Raw genomic sequence first — 24,335 nt, 5'->3', positions numbered from 1 at the left:
TTCCTCATTTCCCCTTCCCCCACCTCATCCTAGTTTCTAACCTCCAGCAACACTGTCCCCTTGACTTGTCCGGACTTGTCCGACCTGCCCAGCTTCTTTTCCACCTATCCACTCCACCCTCTCTTCCCTGACCTATCACCTTCATCTCCTCCCCTATTGTACTCTATGCTACTCTCTCCATGCTTCAGGCTCTCTGCCTTTATTCCTGATGAAGGGCTTTTGCCTGAAACGTCGATTTTGCCTGTCCTCAGATGCTGCCTGAATTGCTGTGCTCTTCCAGCACCACACCCCACTAGGTGTCAGCCCAGTATTCAGAAACTGGAATGCCTCTTTGCTGTCTGGTAAAGGCTGAATGGGATCAAAGTACTGCCTCAGGGGACTTTAATGTCACCACTGAGCCAAGACCAACTCCGCTTCTGCATCTTCTTTGTTATTTGTTCATGGGAATGTGGGCATTGCCAGGTAAGTTAGCATTGCCCACCCCTGACTGCCCTGGAGAAAGTGGTGGTGAGCTGGCTTCTTGAACTACTGAGTCCTTTGGTTGAGGGTACATAGCAAATGCTGCTAGCCAAGAATCCTACAATTGTGATCCAATGGCAGTGAAGGAATAGTGATATATGTCTAAGTCAGGATGGTGTGCAACTTAGAGAGGAAAATGCAGACAGTGGTGCCCCCAAGAACCTGCTGATCTTTTTCTTCTAGGTGATAGAGGTGGAGTGCATCTATAAATACATGTTTGTTTTATTAATAAAAGTACTGTTATTTCTTAGTAAGTTGGCAATGTGTTTCAGAGGTTTAGAATGGCATGGCCAGGCCTTTTTTAAAAATTCACTCGCTGGATCCGGGTGTCACTGGCTGGCCAGCAATCATTACTGGTCCCTAGTTACCTTTGAGGATATGGTAGTGATTTGCACAGTTAATCTGCTGCAGTCAATATATTACAAGTTGATCCACAATGTCATTGTGGAGGGAATTCCAGGAGTTTGACCCAATGACAGTGAAGGAATGCCGATATATTTCCAAGCAGTGATTCGCTTGGAAGTCAGCTTGCAGGTGGTGTTCCCATGTGTCTGCTGCCCTTGTCCTTCTGGATGGTGGTGGTTATTGGTTTGTAAGGTGTTGTCTAAGAATCTTTGGTGAATTTCTACAATGAATCTTGTAGACAGTGCACACTGCTGTACTAAGCATTGGTGATGGAGGGAGTAGATGCTTGTGGATGCGGTGCGATAATCAACTGAGCCGCTTTGTCCTGGATGGTGTCAAGCTTCTTCAATATTGTTGGAACTGCACCCATCAAAGCAAGTGGGGAGTATTTCATCACACTCCTGACTTGTGCCTTGTAGATGATGGACAGTCTTTGGGGAGTCAGGTGGTGAGCTACTTGCTCCATTATTTCTAACCTCTGACCTGTTCTTGTAGCCACTGCGTTTATGTGGTGAGTCCAGTTGAGTTTCTGGTCAATGGTAACCCCCAAGGATCTTGATAGTGGGGGATTCAGTGACGTTAACATCATTCAATGTCGTGAGGTGATGGTTAGATTGTCTCTTAGTAGGAATGGTCATTATCTGGCATTTGTGTGGTTTGAACATTACTTGCCACTTATCAGCTCGAGCCTAGAAATTGTACAGACCTCATTGCATTTAAACATGGTCAGCTTCACGGCACTGTGGCTCAGTGGTTAGCACTGTTGCCTCACAGTGCCAGGGACTCGGGTTCAATACCCACTTTGGGGAACTGTCTGTGGAATTTGCACATTCTCCCCATGTTTGCGTGGGTTTCCTCCTGGTGTTCCAGTTTCCTTCCACAGTCCAAAGATATGCAGGTTAGGTGAATTGGCCATGCTAAATTGCCCGTTAGGTGCATTAGTCAGGTAAACGTAGGGGAATGAGTCTGGGTGGGTTGCTCTTTGGAGGGTCGGTGTGAATTTGTTGGGCCAAAGGGCCTGTTTCCACACTGTAGGGAATCTAATTTTCAGTATCTGAGGAGCCATGAATGGTGCTGAATATTATGCAATCATCAGCAAACATCCCCCACTTCTGACCTTATGATGGAGAGGTGGGGTCATTGATGCAGCAGTTGGGCCTAGGACACTACCCTGAGCAACTCAAAGAACAGAGGACAGTCCAGAGACAGAGTCTGGTGACTGTTCAGGAACGGTCTTATCTCAAAACTTTAACTCTGCTTTCTTCCCACAGGTGCTGCCAGACCGGACTTTCTCCAGCAATTTCTGTTTTTGTTTGCTCATATTCTAAAAGGAACCATGCAAATAAATTAGTACCATACCCTCTTCACTTGAGGGAACAAATACATTTCTAGATTTAGTCAAGTCCTAGTAACCTCCTTAAAGAGAATGACTAACTCAAAATATAATCACACTTAAAAGGTAAGATAAAGACACTGCCTTCAGTGAGAAATAAAGGATGTCAAAGATGAGAAATACTGCAACAGGAAATACTCTCAAAAGTGACACTATAAATAACTGAACAGGAAGGATAATGTGCTTGCATGTTCATAAATTGCAGAACTACTTAACTAGCCAACAGGAGATCAAAATAACAAGGGGAAGTATACTTTGAGTGGACATTTAAGAAATGAATAGATATTTTGCAATTGCCCCTAAAAGTTGCTGCATGCAGCTTTTATACTTAGCTGCACTTCTCTCACATTAAGACCATATAAGATTTTAAAATTTGTACTTTATTAATTCATCACCAGGCCCATGTGGTCAGAAATAGTCTGTGAATCTCACTTTTATCTTCCATGGCGCGGGGGGGGGGGGGGGGGTGGTGGTGGTGAGGTGGAACCTTTCCTAGATTTTATATTCCTGAATATGTATCACAAAATATAATCAAACTTTTTTTTGTGGAAAGAAAAGTAGGTTTAAAATCTAAACCATGACACTTTCATTTGAATAGTGAACTATTTGTAGCATCTTAAACCTTGCAACTATGCCAGGGACTCATTTCAAATTAGGAGTCTCGACTCATTTGTCCATCAAATGTAGCATGAGATTAAAACTGGTGACAAAGCCTAGATTGAGAACTAATTATATTGAACAAACTATTTCTTAAATGATATAGCTGCAATGTATTATACTATCATTAAAAGTATTCAAAAATACTTTTACAATCAACAAGGTAAGGACTGCAGATGCTGGAAACCAGATTCTAGATTAGAGTGGTGCTGGAAAAGCACAGCAGTTCAGGCAGCATCTGAGGAGCAGTAAGGAATTAAAGTAGTAGCAACCTAATGCATCTTGTCCTTGTTGAAATAGTGTTTCCAGACTTCCATTGACTTGCCTAAAAGTTTGCTGGAGGCAGATACATTTGAGGCATTCAACAGGGCTTTAGATTATTTAAATAGAAGTATTGTGCACTGTTTTGGTGAATGGGCAGGGAGATGGCACTGTCACCATGTTCATTAGGACAGCTGTGCAAACATGGGCTGAATGGCCTACTTCTGCACAGTAACAATTCTGTGATTGTCCAGTCTCAACCCAAATACAGTTAAATGCATTTTCAGTAAAACAAAATCAACTTCACTGCAAAGACAGAGTTCAACATTCATAACTAATAAGTTGTGGCAGTGGGGGAGTAGGAAAGAGAGGTGGATTTGAGGCCAATGATCAGCCATGATCATGTTGAATGGTGGACTGGGCTTTACAAGCCATGGAATCAACGCCTGCTCTTCTTTCTAAGATTCCTGCAACCACTCATTTAAATATTTCCAACAAAATAATGGCTTTATCAGCTGGGGAGTTTAAGAGTCATATTGTCACGAAATGTAAGAAAATTGCCACTATAGTTTTATATTGTAGTGCAGTGGTTGTGTAGGAAGCAGCTATGATCTGAAGACTAAAAGGATAAAAATGCAAAATCTAGCTTTCTAATCAGGTTTATCCAACCAATAAACACGCCAGAATGCTCACTTTAAAACATCTGCCTGACATCAGCACAAGATTTAAGATACTACAAATCATTTTTACCATTCATACAAATGATATAATACATCGAACCACAAACCTACTGTTCCATGGCATTTAATACTGCAGTGCAGATTCACTGAAAATAATATAACCTTTCACTAGGGTATTCATTATTCAGTAACTGTCATATTTATTACAAGCAATATCAAGATAGCCTTACTAAGGAACACCAAGAATGTACTTCTATCTTTATAAATCTAATTGCACTTAAAATATAAGTCTCAGTTTGGTAACTGATGTGCTGGACAACTGTGCGATGCTAACTTTAGTAGCCTCTGGAAAACTATAACAAACTTCTCACGGAAATGGCATTTAGATCAGTAAATCATCTTTTATGTCAGCAGGAAGCTCATTACTGCCTGGCAAGCCAAGTGACAAAAACACTAGCTGTCAGCACCACAGAGATACCATTTCCTGTGGAACTTCTGCAGTTACATACCTTGAGGTGCATTTCTCCCTGAAGGAAGTTACTTTTAAACAGGAAGAGAGGAAGGAACAGTTGCTACAGACTATGTGGCTGATGGCTTGTTGAACATTCTTTGAATGTTTCCTTTTCAATTATGTGAAACAGTGACACTGACTCTGTATCTGCACATGGAACAAGTTGCTATTATAGATACCAACGAGGGCTATTTGTGCTTTCACAGCAGTGAGGTCAAGGGTGACCAGTAACACAGGAAACGAAGGAACAGAAATAATTCTTGAAACTTTAGCTGTCCCTATATTTTCCACACAACAAAAACACTCCCAAACAAGCTGCAGTATTGGAGCCTCTGACATTTTGACTAGGTATTTTAAAAGAATGACTTTTCAGAGATCATTGATTAAAGAAACATAAAAAGCACAAAAACGAATTTTGAAATAGAAATGGGAAAAATTCAGCACATCAATTAGCAACTTGCTGAGGAATAGGCAAATTTAGATTTCCAGTCTAGACCCTTTACCAAAACTGGAAGAAATGAGAGGAACACTACAATAGATAGAGGGGGAGAAAGAAAATAGTTGAATGTAAAATGATCCTTAGAATGCATAAATGCATTGTTACATTAAACATGAATAATGAGGCACAGAATGTACCAGTAATGTTGCAGCGGTTAGGGTGGGATGTGTGTCTTTTGCGAGGCAAGACAAGTGAAAATGGGAACAGGGAATTTTGCAAAGGTACAGGATCCTAGCCCCAGAGAACAAATAGATACACTTCATAGGTGTTGAGTACTACAGTGCCAACTATGCCACCTCCAACAGGCAACACTCCTTGAAAATACAAGTACGCTATCAACAATGCAAGCATATCCTGAAGAAAAACTATAACTGAAGTCTAAATTATTAAAATCAACAGGATCACAGGGGAGCAAAGTACCTAAACAAATGGAAAACTGCTGTTCTCTGAGATTGTGTTAAGCTGAACTAAAACAGTGCATAAGTTTAAGAACAGAGGTCTGAGTTGGAGCGGGCTAGAGGTCTGAAATGTCAAGTGACAGAAAGCTTCAGGATGTTTGACAAAGTGGTCATCTCATCAATCTTTGGTATTCCAAATGCAAAGGACACCCTGCAGTGGACAGCAGGTTTAACACATCTGCAAATTTCATGCAAAGGAGGATTGTTTGGCACTTTGGGCGCACTGAATGCACATATTCTCAGATGTAATGATGCAGGGATAAGAAAATCTAGCAATGCAGTGGCGGGAACATGTGCTAGCTGTCATGTAGTGAACTGTTACTTTCAACAGGAGGAGTTTAGAGGCTGGTTCATTTAGAGTTGTGGAAATCATAGATGATGACAGCGAAGCCACCTGCAGTGGTGGTGGGTCACCAAATGAAGAGAGATATTTTACACATCATGGTATTGTCAGATGGAATGCAATGGAAACAGAAACTGTTGCAACTGCTTGGAGTCCTTACAGGAAGCACAGTATTTAACATATTATGTACAGCATTATCTTATTTCCACTTGGCAAAAGAAAGTTCTGATGTTTCGACACACAATCTGTTCTCCTTAATGAGAATGCTAATTGTTCAACAATCCCAGCATTAATAGTATTTGAGCTAACATTTTAATCTAAAATAATTGTATACTGGAAGTTTCCTAAATAAACTACATTTCCTCCCATAATAAATGCATTAAGTTTAATGAAAGAATATTTCAGGTAAGAATTACGAAAGCCATTGGATTTGTGAGCAACTTCAATACTGACTTACATTTATTTCATTTTGTTTCAGCAATGTGCTAGCTTTCAATGGCTTCCAAGATTCAGCTTTAACTGTTCCCATATTTTTATGTTATAGTGGGGATAGTGGTAAGGTTACAGGTCTAAAGACACAGGCTAATGCTCTGGGGGGACAGGCTCAAATCCCATCATAACAGCTGGACTATGGGCAAAATCTTGTAAGGGCTCATGTGATGCTGGCGATGGTAGGATTTGCAGCAGAATTGTACGAGAAGTCTGGAAATGCCCGTTATGATGCACCTCGTTAATGGCCATCCCACCTCATTAACATTCAGCTTCCGATCTTACTATGTAAGATTCCTGATAATTAGTGTAAATTAACAGTTATATCTTACTAAACACACTAGATGTTGAGAAAACTTTACACAGAAACCAGTGAGGACCTGGCGAAATCAGCTCATCATTGCTCCGAAGGACCTCCATGTTGCATATGACCAAACTGCATTACAGGTCATGGGCACCTGCTATCACAGTCACTTTGAAGGTTTAGTTGGGCAACCTCCAAGGCACTTATGCCAGACATGCATTCTTTTTATCTATCCTTGTTGTTCGCTCAACAAATTTGAATACCTTTGTCAGCAGGAGTTTCTCCTTCTGGCAACCATGTTGACTCTGATTATATGACGCATTTCTATTGCACCCCTTATTAAGATTTTCCCAATGACAAATGTTAAAAATAACTGACCTATAGTTACCTGTTTTTGTTTCCCTCCCTTTTTAATAATTTGATGTTACATTGGCAGTGTTCCAAACCTCCAGGACATTTTCTAGAATCTAAGGATTCTTGGACAATTACTATCAGTGCATACACTATTTCTGCAGCTACTTCCTCAAAATCTAGGATGCAACTCATCACGTTCAGAGGATTTGTTGGTTTTTCAACCCTATTTGTTTCCATAGGATTTTTCCCTTGAGCAATAGTTGTTGTGTTTACTTCCCAAACCAGTTTGGAATTGATTATTTAATATTTTTGGAACGATATTAGCATCCTCAATTGAGAAGACCAATGCAATGTATTTATTCAGCTCCTCTTTCATTTTCTTATTATTATTTCCCCAGTCCTTAAGAGACTATGTTTACTTTGGCATCTTCTCCTTCGTCCATCTAGTTCATTAATACCTTGTAGGAAAGGAAAAGAACCATCCTTACCCAGTTTGGCCTACATGTGACTGCAATGTACTTGATTCTTAACTGCTTGCCTGGCAATTAGGAATGGGCAATCTAGCCAGGAATACCCATGTACTCCAACCAGAAACGTCGATTCTCCTGTTCCCTAGATGCTGCCTGACCTGCTGCGCTTTTCCAGCAACACATTTCCATCTCTGATCTCCAGCATCTGCAGACCTCACTTTCTCCTCCAACCAGAATAGTCAGTCAAGATGATCCATGAAGATGCAAGCCACAATTGAGGGCAGAACGGGAGACTGTGACGACATGGATTTCAGTAATGCCTTTGACATGGTAGACTGATTAGTAAAGTTAGATCACATGGGATTCAGGGATAGCTTACCAATTGGATACAAAATTGGCTTGGCAATAGGAGACAGGACGGGATGGGGGGGGGGGACGGGGGGGAGGGGGTAGTGGTGGAAGGTTGTTTTTTGAACAGGAGACCTTTGACTTGTGTTCTGCAGAAATTGGTGCTGGGTTCACAGTTGCTTTACGTTTATATAAATTATCTGGATGAGAATTCAGGAGGTAGGTGAGTAAGTTTGCAGATGACATCAAAATTGCTCAGAGTATTCAAGTACATGAACACCAATTAGCTGCCAAGAGACATGACTAGCTATCACTTGTATTCATATACATGGACAATGAAGGACCCCAATTTGACTGGGACTGGATCTGGATATCCATTTTAAGACAAGCCAAACAGAGACATGCATGGAAATTCCTGGAAGCCTGGCACTCAGCCTGGAATTCCATGAACAAACATGTAGAGTTGGACTCCGTATACCAATCACTAAGAAACAGAACGAGAAACAAAACTGGAAATGACACCAGCAGACCCAGACACACAAATTGCAAGCTTGATAGAACGCAAACACTTCAAAGGCGCACTGATGATGTTTGTAGAACACTGACGAAATGTCTGCGAACAAACTTACCAGCTTGGCGAGTAAGTCAACAACCCCAAAATTGGTGGCATAGTCTACAGTGAAAAACGTTATCTAAGATTACAGAGGGATCTTGATCAATTGGGGCAATGGCCTGAGGAGTGCAGATGGAGTTTAACTTGGATAAATGTGAGGTAATGCATTTTGGTAAAATGAACAAGAGCAGTTCTTCGACAGTTAATGGTATGGCCCTGGGGAGTGTTGTCAAACAGACAGACCTAGAGATTCAGGTACGTAGTTCTTTAAAAGCTGCGTCACAGGTAGCCAGGGTGGTTAAGAAGGTGCTCAGCACACTTGCTTCACTGCTCAGACCACTAAGTATAGAAGTTTGGACTGGTGTTGAGGTTGTACAGAACGTTGGCGAGGGCTCTTTTGGAGTACTGTGTACAGGTCTGGTCACCCTGCCGTGGGAAAGATATTATTAAATTGGACAGGTCTCAGAAAAGATTTACTAGGATGTTGCCAGAACTGGAGGGTTTGAATTATAAAGAGAGACTGGATATTTCACTGGAGCGTAGATGGTTGAGGGGTTACCTTATAGAGCTTCATAAGGTCATGAGGGCACAGGTAAGGTGAATAGCAAAGGTCTTTTCCCTAGAGTAGAGGAATTCTAAACTAGGGGGCACATTTTTAGCTGAAGGGAGAAAGACTTAAAACGGACTGGAGGGGCAACTTTTTTTCCCCACAAAGGGTGGTTCGTATGTGGAATGAACTGCCAGAGGAAGTAGTAGATGCAGGTACAGTTACAACATTTAAACAAACATTTGGCTAGGTACATTGAAGAGAAAACTTTTAGAAAGGTATGAGCCAAATAGACAAGTGGGACTCGTTCAGTTTGGAAAACCTGGTTTGGCATGGACGAGTTGGACTGAAAAGTTTGTTTCCTTGCTATATGACTTGATGAGTTTAGATCAGAGTAATGCCGGAAAAGCACAGCAGGTCAGGCAGCATCAGAGGAGCAGGAAAATCGACATATTGGGCAAAAGCCCTTCATCAGGTGTAACTAAAGGGCTTTTGCCCGAAACGTCGATTTTTCTGCTCCACTGATGCTACCTGACCTGCTGTGCTTTTCCAGCACCACTCTGATCTAACCCCTGGTTTCCAGCATCTGCAGTCCTTACTTTTGCCTTATGACTCGATGAGACAAAAGAATGTTTACAAATAACTAGCTTGATTCTCAATTATTGGGGATTCCCTGCTGAAGGTGACATGAAAATGGCTGGCTGCAAGTTTTAGTTAAAATAAATAGCGGAGAAGATATTTTTTAGCTGAAGCAGGAGCTTGTTTCGTGTAATAGTAAAGTAATATTTGTAAACAGAATACATCCAAGGTAACAAGATTACAATAGCACACAAACGGTCTTACAATGATTACACAAAGGATGCTGTTGCAAACATACAGCTGCAATTCTTTATACAGAAACAGGTGGATAAAGACACCTTGAGTGTGCTGATAGAAGAATTCCATAGCTGATTTAAATAATGAGATGCATCACAGGATAAAAGGGTCTGTTAAGATTCCCAGATCATCATAGTACTGATTTGGAATATACATAAACACATATAATCTTTTAAAATACAGTAAACAGTCAGGGACTTAATTCAATAACTTTAGACAGACAGCTTGAAACAGTAAGGAAAGGCCCTCACACTGTTCGCTGGGAGAATTGAATTACAGAAGCAGAAGTTAGCAGTATTAGAACGTGGCTGAATAAGATGCACTGTGAAACCCCAAGGATAGAGATAAGGCTGTCTGGTAAACATCATGAAATCATGGAAGACTGAGGGTGCTTCATAAGTTTGCCTATCACAGATCATGCAGTCACATGATTAACTTGATTGGCTATATAGGTGACCAATTAGTAATACGATTGATTTATAATAGTCAAAGATGGCTGAAAACAGATGAAAAGTTTGTCTTTCTTCTGTTCAGGGAAGAAACTTCTGGAACCCCGGAGATTTCTTCCCATCAGTGTAACTTCAATAAACTCTTTGCTGGAAGTGGACTCAAAGTGTTGAATTATTTAATTAGTCATCTGCCCCAACACTAATTCTGTTCCTTTCACTTGTCTTTTAAATTTGCATCATTCCACTAGAGGAGGTAGAGCTGACTGATCTCCAAGCATGAATTAAAGATTATGACAGATGTTCTTCCAACTACCAGAACCGAGGTGTACAAGATGCCTGTAAAAATAAATATATGGTTGCAAACTTATCAATTTACAAGATGGGGTTAGCTCCACCGAACTCTTCCTTCCAGACAACTGTTGGACAGTCACAGATTATGCCTGACCTACAGGAATGCCTTCCTTGCAGTACATGCTTTAACTGTGATCCAAGCTGTATAGTCCCTTGCTGGAGACATCTTTCAGAACAAAACTTTTTATTTATGGTTGGAAGGACAAATCGTGGAGTCAGATATAGATTTTGAAGAGTAGCCACTCTGTTCATTAGTCCAACTTGCCCATATAGTAGACTATCTTTTGAAATGGGTTCACTTGTCACCCAACTGCATAATCCATTATGAAAATAAGGCACCAGCCATACAAAACAGAATTATGGAAGTTTATGGTGGAAAAAACAGACTATTTTTGTTCTACAGTGTCTTGCAACATTCGATTCTCTTTTCTGTGGGATAGTGTTCTTTGGTTCACTTAGGTAAGAGCTTTGACAGGTGTCTGATCAAGGTAGAGAACCTCTGAATCATAGAATCCCTACAGTGTGGAAACAGGCCATTTGACGCAACAACACCGACCCTCCGAAGAGTACCCACCCAGGCTCATTCCTCTACCCTATTACTCTACATTTGCTGAAAATGTGTTGCTGGAAAAGCGCAGCAGGTCAGGCAGCATCCAGGGAACAGGAGAATCGACGTTTCGGGCATAAGCCCTTCTTCAGGAATGATTCCTGAAGAAGGGCTTATGCCCGAAACGTCGATTCTCCTGTTCCCTGGATGCTGCCTGACCTGCTGCGCTTTTCCAGCAACACATTTTCAGCTCTGATCTCCAGCATCTGCAGACCTCACTTTCTACTCTACATTTGCACCTGACCTACACATCCCTGAACACTATAGGTGAATTGGCCATGCCAAATTGCCCAAACTGCAAACTTTTGGATTGTGGGAGGAAAGTAGAGCACCTGGAGAAACCCATGCAGACACAGGGAGAATGTGCAAACACAACACAGACAGTTGCCCAAGGCTGGAACCAAACCTGGGTCCCTGACACTGAGGCAGCAGTGCTAACCACTGAGCCACTGTGCTGACCCCATGGTCATATGGAATCTAAATAAGGGCAGGACAAGAGGACCGTTGCACTTGTCTTTTGTTAATTGGATCAGGATGCAACAAGCACGTGTTAAATCGCTGGGTCTAATGATTGTCAGTATTTCAGAATCAAGCAGAGAGCAGTTACACAATCAGCTTTTAGCATGCTAATTTCCATTCATTCTGAGAAGTGAAATGTTGGCAGAGCAAAAGCTGGCTTTGAGAGATTAATTAGACCAGTGCTGGTAGAAAACTATTTTAAAACTTTCAATTTCAATACAGTACTTCACATTCACGTGAAGTTCATTCACACCAGTGAATAAAGTTCGCAATGACCCAGGTAGTGTTCAATGCTTTTCAAGTACAATATATTATGCAGCATGTGGTGAAATCAGAGACTTAGATGTCCCACATTTGAAAATATGATCACTTAAGTTTTGGAAATGTTGAAAAGCCTGAGCTTAAACTACCCCAAATTTATTTTTATCTTAATGAGACCAGGAGACTTTGTGCAGCTCCACAAATTGTATTACAGCTACTGATTGCTTCAGGTTTCATGATTGTTTCCCCCCCTCAACCAACAAAACCTATTTATCAGTTAAACGTAGGAGATGACCAATTTGTGGGAGAATGGTCAGGAAGTGAAAACTCATGGACTCAAAGGGAAAACTAAGTTGGTTCAGTGGTAGTTAGGAGGAATGACTGAAAGACATTCAGGCCACTGGAAGGTTGCAACCATTAGGGTGCTGCAGGGCTCAGCACTAGACTCCTTGCTTTTGTGGTGTACTGCTGGTTTAGACTTAAACAGAGAGGGTATGATTAAGACTTTTCTGAACAATACAAAATCTTGTGTAGTGGATAGACAGGGGAAGAGCCAATAAACCATGCACTGGTCAATTTAGCAGAAAATCAAACTTAATGTAGAGGCATGTGCAATAATGCATTTGGAGAAGGCAAGTCAGTCAACGAAATTCAGTATGTAGTAGATGTGAAACAGAGGATGAAAGGCTCTAAGAGTGTGTGTCGTCAGATTAGATAAAACTTTTAAGGAACCTTACAGAATTTTTTCCTTTAACATATGAGTCACTGATTATAAGAGTTAGGAGGTTATGCCAGAATTCTGTATGACACTAGTTAGGCCACAGCTAGAATATTACATTATAGCTCTGATCCCCACATTACAGGAAGGACAAACAAAAAATTAGAAGGACACTGCTAATGTGTCAGCAGTAGCTGAGTTGATGGCATTCCTATTCCTAACTCTAAATCACAAAGTTCCGGGTTCAAATTCCATTCCAGGACTTGAGCACAAAAATCAAAGCTGACCATCCATTATCTACTGAGGGAATGTTGCACTGTGTTGCCTTATGGATGAGACATTAAACCCAGCCCCCATCTATGGGTGGATGTAAAATATTCCAAGCATAATTTGGAAAAAAAGAACAAGGGTGTAGGTGCCTTGGAGAATATTTAGCTGGTCAACATCATTTTGCTGTTTCTGGGAGCTTGCAATGTACAAATTAGCTGTTGCATTCCCTACGTTACAATAATGACAACACTTCAAAAAACATTTTGTAAAGCACTTTGAGATATCCTGTGATCGTGAAATGACTGTATAAGTACAAGCATTTATATTTTCTTCATAAGAAAAAAATATTGGATACACTACCTTTGGAAAAGAGGATACTAAAAAGAGATGGAAGTGAGATATACAATTTAAAAACTGTGTAAAAGACTGGGATTCTTTAATATTCATTCCTGATGAAGGGCTTTTGCCTGAAACGTCAATTTTCCTGCTCCGTGGATGCTGCCTGACCTGCTGTGTTTTTCCAGCACCACTCTAACCTCCAGCATCTGCAGTACTCACTTTTGCCGAGTGGATTCTTTAATAACCTGGGCGGATAGCTGTGAAATAATGGACAGACAGTTTACAGAGAAGTTGATGAGAAACTCTCAGATACAGGATGGTGTGGGAACATGAAACTCCCTGCAAGAAAAGACGGTAGAATCAAAAATCTTCCATCTCACTTAAAAAGCCCTTCCATGTGCACTAGAGATGCTGTAACCTACAGCGCTATAGGCTAAAGGTTGGCAAGAGGGATTATGTTGGACGGTTCTTTTCCAGCTAGCAGAGAAACAATGATTTCTTAGTATAGCAGGCAGTGCAGCCATTTAACAATCTGAAGTTCCCCAGTTTAATTCTCTGAGAAAGCGTGACAGTGAACGAGTGGCTTGTGCTACATCATTGACTCATGCTCACATCATTCCCTCATTGTTCTATGGGTGCAATTCTCGCTTTGGGATTTGTAGCATATGATGGGTCCCGGGTTCACATTGCAGATGAGCCCCAACTATTTACGCGGAGTACATGAAATAAGGTAAGTGAACTTACATTGCAGATTGAAACCAGCGGGTACAACGTTGTGGACATCACAGATGTGGCTGCAAAGGGAGTTAGGGTTGGATACTAAGTATCCAAGAATACAGTCCTACTGGAAGGAGACAGACAGATGGGCAAAGGGGGTGGGGTTTCCTTGTTAGTAAGAAATGAAATTAAGTCAATCGCAGGAAACAAAATAAAGTCAGAAAGTGTAGAATCAGTGTGGGTAGAGTTAAGGAACTACTAAAGAGAAAAAGACCAAGTTGGAAGTTATGTATAGGCCCTCTACAAGTAGTCAGAATGTGGGGCAGAAAATAAATCAAGAGATAGAAAGACATGTAAGAAAGGTGCTATTGCAATGACCATGGGGACTTCAATATATGGCTGGACTGGGAAAATCAGGATGGTAGCAGATCCCAAGAAAAGGAATTTGTGGAATTCTGTGAGGTGTTTTCTTGGAGCAGTTTATAGTACAGCCCACTAGGGAACAGGCAATTCTGGATGAGGAGCTTAAGGTAAAAGAACCCCTCGGGGGCAGTGACCATAATGTGATAAAATTCACCGTGGAGTTTGAGAGGGAGAAGCTGGAATAGATGTAACTATTACATTGAATAAAGGTAACGACAGACATGAGGGAGGAGCTGGCCAGAGTTGATTGGAAAGTGAGCTAACAGGGAAGACGGTGAAGCAGCAATGGCAGGGGTTTTGGGGGGTAACTCAGGAGACACAGCAGCAAGTCAAGCCAAGGAAGAAACAACATACCAAGGGTAGAATGGCTGACAAGTGAAGGACATCATAAAAACAAACGAAAATGCATTTAATGTGGTGAAGATTAGTGGGAAGCCAGATGACTTACTTAAAAAAATACAATAAGGGAGGAAAGGTGATAGCTGGAATTTTATTAGATATATAAAAAGGTAAGAGAGGCAAGAGTGGACATTGAATAACTGGAAAGTGAGGTGGGAAAAGCAGAAATGATAAAGAAAAGGCACAAGAACTGAATAGGTACTTGGCATCAGTCCTCATGGTGGAAAATACCAGCAGCATATCAGAACTTCAAGAAAGTCAGGGGCAGAGGTGAATGTAGTGGAGAAGATATTGGGGAAGCTGGAAGGTCTGAAGGGGAATAAATTACCTGGACCAGATGGACTACACCCCAGGTTTCTGAAGTGAACAGTTAAGGAGATTGTGGAGGCATTGGTGGTGACCTTTTGTGAATCACTGGAATCAGGAAGGATCCCATAAGACTCATTAATAGCCAATGTAAACCTTTGACTGAAAACAAAAACTGCTGGAAATCACAGTGGGTCAGGCAGCATCCATGGATAGAGAGCAAACTAACATTTCAAGTCTAGATGATTCTTCAGAGCTGACATGAAATGTGGAGGAAGCAGCACATATGTAATGATTGGGGTGAGGTGGGGTGGGGTGGGGTGGGAGTGCTGACGGAGAAAGGGTGTTGATTGTGCAGATTAAGTTATTGCAATGTGAGAAAGGCAGAATAATAATGCGTCTAACTGCCAAACTTTAAAGAACAGACAGTCCCACTGAACTGGAGGGAGGGCTCAGAGGACATGCTGACAGAGAATGTAACAAGTAAAGCTAAAAGAGAAGGAATGAATAGTGGGTTTACAATCTGAAGATGCTGAATTCAATTTGAAGTCCAGAAGGTTGTAAAGTGCCAGTTTGAAGATGAGACATTGTTCCTCCAGTTTGTGCTATGATTCACTGGACCATAACAGAATGCCCAGGACAGACAAGTGGACATGTGAGCAGGACGCTGTGTTAAAATGACTGGAAGGTCAGGGTCTTGCTTGCACACGGACCAGAGGTGTTCAGCAAAGTGGTTAACCAGTCTGCGTTTGGTTTCTCCAATGTAGAGTAGGTCACATTGTGTGCAGCAAATGCAATACACCAGGTTGAAGGGAAGGATGAAACTCTGCTTAGCCTGGAAAGGTGGTTTAGGACCTTGGATGAGGAGCAGAGAGGTGGAAGGGGTAACTGTTACATGGGAAGGTACCCAAGCAGAACTGACTTCACGTCAGCTCTGATGAAATCATCTAGACTCGAAACATTAGCTTGCTCTCTCTTCATTGATGCTGCCTGACCTGCTGTGATTTCCAGCATTTTTGTTTTCAGTACAGATTCCAGTATCTACAGTAATTTGCTCCTAAAATGTAACACCTTTGCTTAAGTACACAGAAGATGGGAAATTATGGATGGATTAGCCTGATCTCTGTCATTGGTAAGATTTTAGAATCCATCATGAAGGATGAGATTGCAGAGTACTCAAAAGTGCATGGTAAAATAGGGTTGAGTCAGCACAGCTTATTAAGGGGACGTCATACCTGACAAATCTGTTCGAATTCTTTGAGGAGGCAACAAGTTAGACAAAGGAAAGCTAGTGGACACAATCGATTTCGATTTCCAGAAAGCCTTTGACAAGTTGTCACACAGGAGGCTGCTAAATAAGATAAGAGTCCATGGTGTTAGGGCAAGGTACTGTCATGGATCGAGGACTGGCTGACTGGATTTAAAAGGGTCATTTTCAGGATAGCAGAATGGCAACTAGTTGAGTTCCATAGGGGTCAGTTTTGGGATCACATCCCAAAGTCTCAGTCATACAGCATGGAAAAAGACCCTTCTGTCCAATTCATTCATGCTGACCAGATATCCTAACCTTAGTCCTATTTGCCTGCATTTGGCTCATATCCCTCCAAACTCTTCCTAGGTATGTATCCATCCAGATGCCTTTTAAATGTTGTAATTGTACCAGCCTCCGCCACTTCCTCTGGCAGTTCATTGCATACACGCACCACCCTCCAGATGAAAAAGTTGTCCCTCAGGTCCCTTTTAAATCTTTCCTCTCTCACCTTAAACCTATGCCCTCTGGTTTTGGACTCTGCTACCCTGGGGAAAAGATCTTGGCTATTCAACCTATCTACACCCCTCATGATTTGTAAACCTCTATAAAAGGTCACCCTCAGCCTCCAAAGCTCCAGGGAAAATAGCCCACCTTATTCACCTTTCCCTATCGCTTAATCCCTCCAACCCTGGATAACATCCTTGTAAATCTTTTCCAAACTCTTTCAAGTTTCACAGCATGAATCCTGTAGCAGGGTGACCAGAATTGAATGTAGTATTCCAATAGTGGCCTAAACAATTTCCTGCAAAGCTGCAACATGAAGTCCTAACTCCTATATTCACTGCACTGACCAATAAAGGCAAGCATACTAAAAAAGCCTTCTATTCGTAATCTGCTTTAACAAATCTTGACAAAGGAACTGAAGGTATTTTTGCAAGGTTTACAGATAATAAAAACTTATGAATTTCCCCTATTCTACTCATTCAAGTGAGCAACCTCAGTACTGTGGAATGAAACAGGTTTTGCTCCAGAGAATCAGTTCCAAGGTCATATACTAATTTTGGTGCTAAATACTCTTTACTTTTTCCTTCGACAATAAATGGTTAACAACTCTGACAAAGGATTGGGAACGCTTTCCATTTCTTGGACCAGCAGTCCTTATATCACATTCACACTTTTCCCACTTTCGCTCAATTATTAACTGCTTTGCCTTTTGGATGAATAACTTTGGCTTGTGGATTCACATTCAAAGAATTTTCTTCCTCAGACTTGTACAGGTTTTCAAAGCATCTACTTCCATAAGATTACAAAATGCAGGAACAGAAATAGGGCGTTCAGCTACTGAATATGCTGTCATTCAACTGTTGCCGAGGCTGATGGGTTTGAGTTATAGGGACCAGTTGAATGGGCTGGGACATTTCCCCCCCCTTGAGTGTCAGAGGTGGAGGAGTGACCTTCCTGAAATTTATAAAATCACAAGAGGCATGGATAGGGTAAATTGCCAAGGTATTTTTCCTAGGGTGGGGGAATCCAAAACTAGAGGGCATAGGTTTTGGGGGGGCGAGAGAAATAGAAATTTAAAAAGGACTGGGGGGTAACTTTTTCATGCATATGGTGGTGCATGTATGGAACAAGTTGCCATAGGAAGTGGTGGAGGCAGGTACAATTACAACAAATAAAATGCACTTGGATGGGTATATGAATAGGAAGGATTTAAAGGGATATGGGATGGGAATGTGTTGCTGGAAAAACACAGGTCAGACAGCATCCAAGGAATAAGGGATATGGGTCAATTGCTGGCAAATTGGACTTAGTCAGATTGGGATGTCTGGTTGGCACAGATGAGTTGTACAAAAGATCATAGATATAAGATCATAGCTGATCTGAATCTTCAGCTCCTTAATTTCCTTACTGATTTAAAAAGAAAATCTGGCTACCTTAAAAACACTTAGACCCAGCTCTTTGCAGTAAAGGATTCTACAGATTTACAAACCAGAGGAGAAATTCTTCCTCAGTCTTAAATGGTTGACGTTTTATTCTCAGATTATGTCCTCTGGTCGTAGATGTCAAGGGAAAACAATCTCTTCATATCTACCCTGTCAAGACCTCAAAACATTTTATGTTTCAGTGGGTCACCTCTCATTCTTCTTAACTCCAATGAGTATACACACTACTTAAACTCTACTCAAGAGAAAAATCCCTCCATTCCTGGAAACCATCTAGTGAACCTACTCTGGATTGCTTACAAAGCCAGTATATCTTTCCTTCAGTAAAGGGAGCAAAATATGGATCTAGATCTGTATAATTTTAGTAAGACTTCCCTACAATTATACTCCATCCCCATTACCCACATAACTTCTATGCTAACATACTGAATTTGAACCTAGTTCTCAGACATCATCATCATCATCCATGCACCATAGTTTATGTCCAATTATTAAACCCAAGTTAGGACAAGCATCTAGGGATTGGTTAAATGCCAAAAATATTGATTCACCTAATATATAAATAATGACTGGCAATGGATACTACCACAGTTGTGATGGTGTAATGTACATTGGAAAAATTGTCACCAATAAAGGCAGATTTTCATTTGCAGCACTTGAAAATCCATTTCTCTTTGTTTTTTTTTCTAATTTCTTTCCACACATCGTTAAGGCAGAATATTTATGCTTCTGTCTTTTCTGAGTAAATGTTTACACTTGTCTGATTTATGTATCAATTTCTGCACTTGGCTTTTTCATTACCCTGCTCAATGATAACAATGCTCTAAATAGGTTTACCAAACATGGAGACAGGATAATAAATCACATGCCCTGCTGCTGTTGTTTATTGCAAACCTAATGAAATTATACATTCATGCAGTATTATGTGGAGTGCAAATCAACTGCTGGGCATTAAGATATTAGCCCAAGTTAGGAAAATTAAGCTAAGCAAGGAGCAGTTGCAACTTCAAAACTTAAATTTGTGTGTGACACATTGAAGTAGTGTTGGGATCAATGTGGTTTGCAGTCCAACAGCACCATCTACAGTATAACTGAAATATTACAACGTAGTCTCAGCAGCACATACTGTATATGCCTGGAAATTGCCATCTGCAGTAGGAGATAGACAATATAATCATTACCCCATAAGATTCAATGATGTTACAATCACTGAATCCCCTCCCTCCTTGCTCCCAATTATCAACATCCTGGGGGTTACCATTGACTAGACCTCAAATGGACTTACCCACGACAAGAGCAGGTCAGAGGCTAAGAAATACTGCAGGTAACTCACCTCTCGAATGCCCAAAGCCTGACCACGATCCAGGAGTGAGACGGAATACTCCCCCCACTTATCTGGAAAAGTGCAGCTCCAACAACACTTAGGAGACTTAACATCATCCAGGGCAAAGTCTCCCACTTGATTGGTACCACATCCATAAAGCAGCCATTTACTCCATCACTGACACTCAGTAGCAGCAATGTATACTATTTACAAGATGCGCCACAGATATTCTTGGACAGTACCTTTCAAACCCACAACCACTTACATCTAGAAGGACGTGGGCAGCATGTATTGGGATCACCACTGTCTGTAAGTTCTCTTCCAAACCATTCACTTTCTGACTTTGAAATCTATCACTGTTGCTGGGTTAAAATGCTGGAATTCCATCCCTAAGTGCACTGTAGATCGACCTACATCACATGGACTGCAGCAGTTCAAGAACGGAGCTCACCACTACCTTCTCAAGGGATGGGTAATAAATGAAGGTGATCTTCACGTCCCACGAGTGAATAAAAAAGTACTCAAATCCAGCTATACACAAAGTAGTTTTCAAAATGGACACAAATATTGCCCTCTGCAGGGAAAGTTGTGGTATTACAATAGATAACAAGTTCTTCCTAACAGTATTGTGTATTGCTGAGAAAGGACATTTTGTTGAAGCTTTTCAGCCTGCGCTCATTAGGTCAATTCAAAATCAATGGAGAGAAAGTCAACATTAACACTACATGAGAGGAGAATACTGATTGGTTTGCTTGTGGATTCTGATTAGCAAAGATGTTGTCACAGAGAAGACCATATTTAATGATGATTGACTTATCTGCCAAGCTGCGTTTAGATTTCAAATAGGAAAGCCCTGAGAATTGAACCAGCAAATATCAGTCACCTGATTGAGTTCTGAGGAAGGGTCACTCAACCCAAAATGTTAACTCATTTCTCTTCACAGATGCTGCCAGACCTGTTGAGCTTTTCCAGCAATTTCTGTTTTTATTTCTGATTTACAGCATCCGCAGTTTTTTGGGTTTTTAATATCTGCCACCGGTTTTGTTAAGTTGAAACAGACATCGAGTGCGTGCACATAAATGAAGTGTTGGAGAAACTTGGCAGTTCCCGCAGCATTTGTAGAAAGAACAAAGAAAGTAGTAATGCTTTTGAGTCTACTGACCATTCGTCAGAAGTGAGAATAGCTCAGAAATGGTATTTTATGTTGATGTCTGGGGGTGGTGGAGTGGTGCAAAGGAGGAGAATGAAAATTGAGAAATGAAAATCGCACAATGTAATTCTGGGATTTACATATTAAAGAACCTAAACCGCCATATATCATTCTAAAAGATGAAAGACTTGATCTAAATTTGTTTGAGAACTATAACCCGGTGTTATGAGATTTTTACCTAAAGTTGTTTAATATATTATTACAACTCTATGACACTGTAACCCTTTTGCTATAAATTCTGTCGTATGATCATGTCCCACAACCACCTGAAGAGGCAATGCCTCAAAAGCCAGTGTTTCTAAATAAACCTGTTGGACTATAACCTGGTGTTGTGTGATTTTTAACTTTGTCCACCCCAGTCCAACAACAGCACCTCCAAATCATAATTTTCATAAGTAGTAACAACATTTGAACCTGATTTATTTTCCCTTTAAGATATGAAATAGTCATATTATATGACAAGCTCACCTTGTGTTTAGAGAGAAAGTCGATTCCAGTGTCCACTACTGGAGGATCAGATGATTGCATGTCAACTATGTGTCCCCTGGGATTTATCTACATAGTTACAAAGATTAGAAATGGGGAAAATCAACCCAATGACATAGGCTGCTTCAGAAAATCAAAATTTTTAGGGAACAAATAAATTGAATAAATCCAAATGAAGTTTGATAATATACTTACTTTTGCAGCAAACTTTAGAATTAGATACTAAATCCTTAAACAAAGACGACAGTGGTGTGCCAAAACAAAGTCATAGAGTTGGACAGCACGGAAGCAGACTTTTCGGTCCAACTTGACCAGATATTCTAGAGAAATTGAGTTCCATTTGCCAGCATTCGGTCCATATTCCTCTAAACTCTTTCTATTCATATACCCATCCAGATGCCTTTTAAATGCTGTAATTATATCAGCCTCCACCATTTCCTCTGGCAGCTCATTCCATACATGCACCACTCTCTACATGAAAAAGCTGCCCCTTAGATCTCTTTTAAATCTTCTCCCTCTAACCTTAAAACTATGCCCTCTAGTTTTGCACTCTCCCACCCCAGGGAAAAGACCTTCACTATCTACCCTATCCATGCCCCTCATGATTTAATAAATCTCTATAAAGTCACTCCCTCAGCCTCCATCACTCCAGGGAAAGCTGCCCCAGCCTATTCTGCCTCTCCTTCTAGCTTAAACCCTCTAACTCTGGCAACATCCTTGGAAATCTTTTCTGAACCCTTTGAAGTTTCATAACATCTTTCCTATAGCAGAGAGATCAGAATTGCAGTTTTGATTTAATTAGATCATACCGAAGGTAGTAAAACATGTAGAACCAACTATCTACGGTTAAGTAATTGAAGTAGTAGGTGAAGGGTATGCGCCCTTGTGACACGTTAAATTGCACATTTTTGAAGACTTAACATTAAACACAGTCTCACTCCAAATGTAACCAATATAAGTAAATACATGATCCAACATAAACTCAGTTTGAGAATTGATAATCTATGACGTGATGTTAAACTACCATGTAATGTCCAATTCCTCCTCAAATTCTAGATAATCCACTTGTTTCATTCTTGCATTTGCAGCCTACTATTTGAAAATCAAGCAAATGACCCAAAAGCCAATGGTTTTAAAAATGTGATTATTACATTTATGAGATAGAATTAAAAATTCTTATTAGTTAATTGGCTCAAATTGCAATTTAGGCTTGAAACACTCCCTGGAATTTCAAGAAAGCAGACATTCTCTGCACAGTAGCAACAACCAGTTCATATGCTGAAATGGAAATATTAATTTTATTCTCTTGGCATTACCAAAACTTTGCAAATTTGAAGGTGTATTACAGAATGTCCTTTCTTCAAATATCACACAGGTGAGGAGATCTGCCCTCATGGGATCAACCTGCTTTTTTGTCTTCAACTGGACTCTTACAGCTTGTTCTATTTTACAAAGTTTTTATATTTCACTTTCTTCCTGCTAACTTGTACCCTTGCTCACACTATACAAAAATACATATATAAAATATTTATTTCTCCTTCTGTCTTGTATTAATGTCACTTTGTACAAAGTGTGCATTGTGAATTTTTGTCCAGTCTAGTAGTAATTGAATTAGTTAAGTAAGGGCAGCATGGTGGCTCAGTGATTAGCACTGCTATCTCATAGTACCAGGGACCTGGGTTCCATTCTACCCTTTGTACAAACTCCACACAGGCAGTTGACCTTCTTCTCATATCTGTGTGGGTTTCCTTTGGATGCTCCGGTTTCCTCCCACAGTCCAAAGATGTGCAGGTTAGGTGGATTGGCCATGGTAATTGTGGGGTTACAGGGATAGGGTGGGGGAATGCGCCTGGATGGGAAGCTCTTTGGAGGGTTGGTGTGGACTTGATGGGCTTAATGGCCTGCTTCTACACTGTAGGAATTCTATATTTATTTTAAGTAATTATTTGCAGACAGAGTTGATTTACCCTTTGGGAATGATTCAGGAGTGAAGGTTACAACCTTGCCTATGGCAATAGAAAGTCCACTTGAGGCTAAAAGGAGATGGAATAATTGCAGAATAGGTTCAGAATACTTTTCCATCATGCATAGTGACCAGAATAATGGCTAACAAAGTTCATCACCAGAGGTCACGGCATTAATGAAAGAGAATATTAGGTGGCTGAGACTCTATTTGAGAATGAGGATAATTTTTTTTTTAGATTAGATTACTTACAGTGTGGAAACAGGCCCTTCGGCCCAACAAGTCCACACCGACCCGCCGAAGCGTAACCCACCCAGACCCATTCTCCGACATTTACCCCTTCACCTAACACTACGGGCAATTTAGCATGGCCAATTCACCTAACCCCTGCACATTTTTGGATTGTGGGAGGAAACCGGAGCACCCGGAGGAAACCCACGCAGACACGGGGAGAATGTGCAAACTCCACACAGAGAGTCGCCTGAGGCGGGAATTGAACCCGGGTCTCTGGCGCTGTGAAGCAGCAGTGCTAACCACTGTGCTACCGTGCCACCCAACTGTGCTACTGTGCCGCCCAAAATTTGAAGGTGTTTGGCATATCTTTGCTATTGATGCTTAGGAAGTAAATCCAGAGTTTAAAAAAAGTTAACATAGACAGCTCACACCGAAGCTGAGGCTGAGGGAGTTTAATAGTGCTGAAAATGTGTTGCTGGAAAAGCACAGGTCAGGCAGCATCCAAGGAGCAGGAGAATCGACGTTTCGGGCATGAGCCCTTCTTCAGGAATGACGAAAGTGTGTCCAGCAGGCTAAGATAAAAGATAGGGAGGGGGGACTTGGGGGAGGGGCATTGGAAATGCGATAGGTGGAAGGAGGTCAAGGTGAGGGTGATAGGCCGGAATGGGGATAGGGGCGGAGAGGTCAGGAAGAAGATTGCAGGTTAGGAAGGTGGTGCTGAGTTCGAGGGATTTGACTGAGACAAGGTGGGGGGAGGGGAAATGAGGAAACTGGAGAAATCTGAGTTCATCCCTTGTGGTTGGAGGGTTCCTAGGCGGAAGATGAGGCGCTCTT

The 24,335-nt window shown here is 41.1% G+C and overlaps 1 protein-coding gene across 5 annotated transcripts in view; it reads right to left on the bottom strand.

The window, feature by feature from the left end:
• LOC122559826 (POC1 centriolar protein homolog A-like) overlaps window positions 1–24,335 on the bottom strand; it is a 120,547-nt gene that overhangs the window by 39,343 nt on the left and 56,869 nt on the right. For 4 of the 5 annotated variants that reach the window (XM_043709917.1, XM_043709915.1, XM_043709913.1 and 1 more), the window contains one exon: window positions 21,287–21,373. The exons of the other annotated variant lie outside the window; for it this stretch is intronic. In XM_043709917.1, coding sequence (XP_043565852.1) covers window positions 21,287–21,373 — 87 coding nt within the window. The remainder of the gene's footprint in view (window positions 1–21,286; window positions 21,374–24,335) is intronic. 5 annotated transcript variants of the gene reach the window in all.

The sequence above is a fragment of the Chiloscyllium plagiosum genome, chromosome 19 (assembly GCF_004010195.1).
Source record: "Chiloscyllium plagiosum isolate BGI_BamShark_2017 chromosome 19, ASM401019v2, whole genome shotgun sequence".
In the NCBI taxonomy this organism is placed as follows: domain Eukaryota; kingdom Metazoa; phylum Chordata; class Chondrichthyes; order Orectolobiformes; family Hemiscylliidae; genus Chiloscyllium; species Chiloscyllium plagiosum.
Note: the sequence above shows the minus strand (reverse complement) of the source record. Positions and strands in the feature narration are given on the sequence as shown.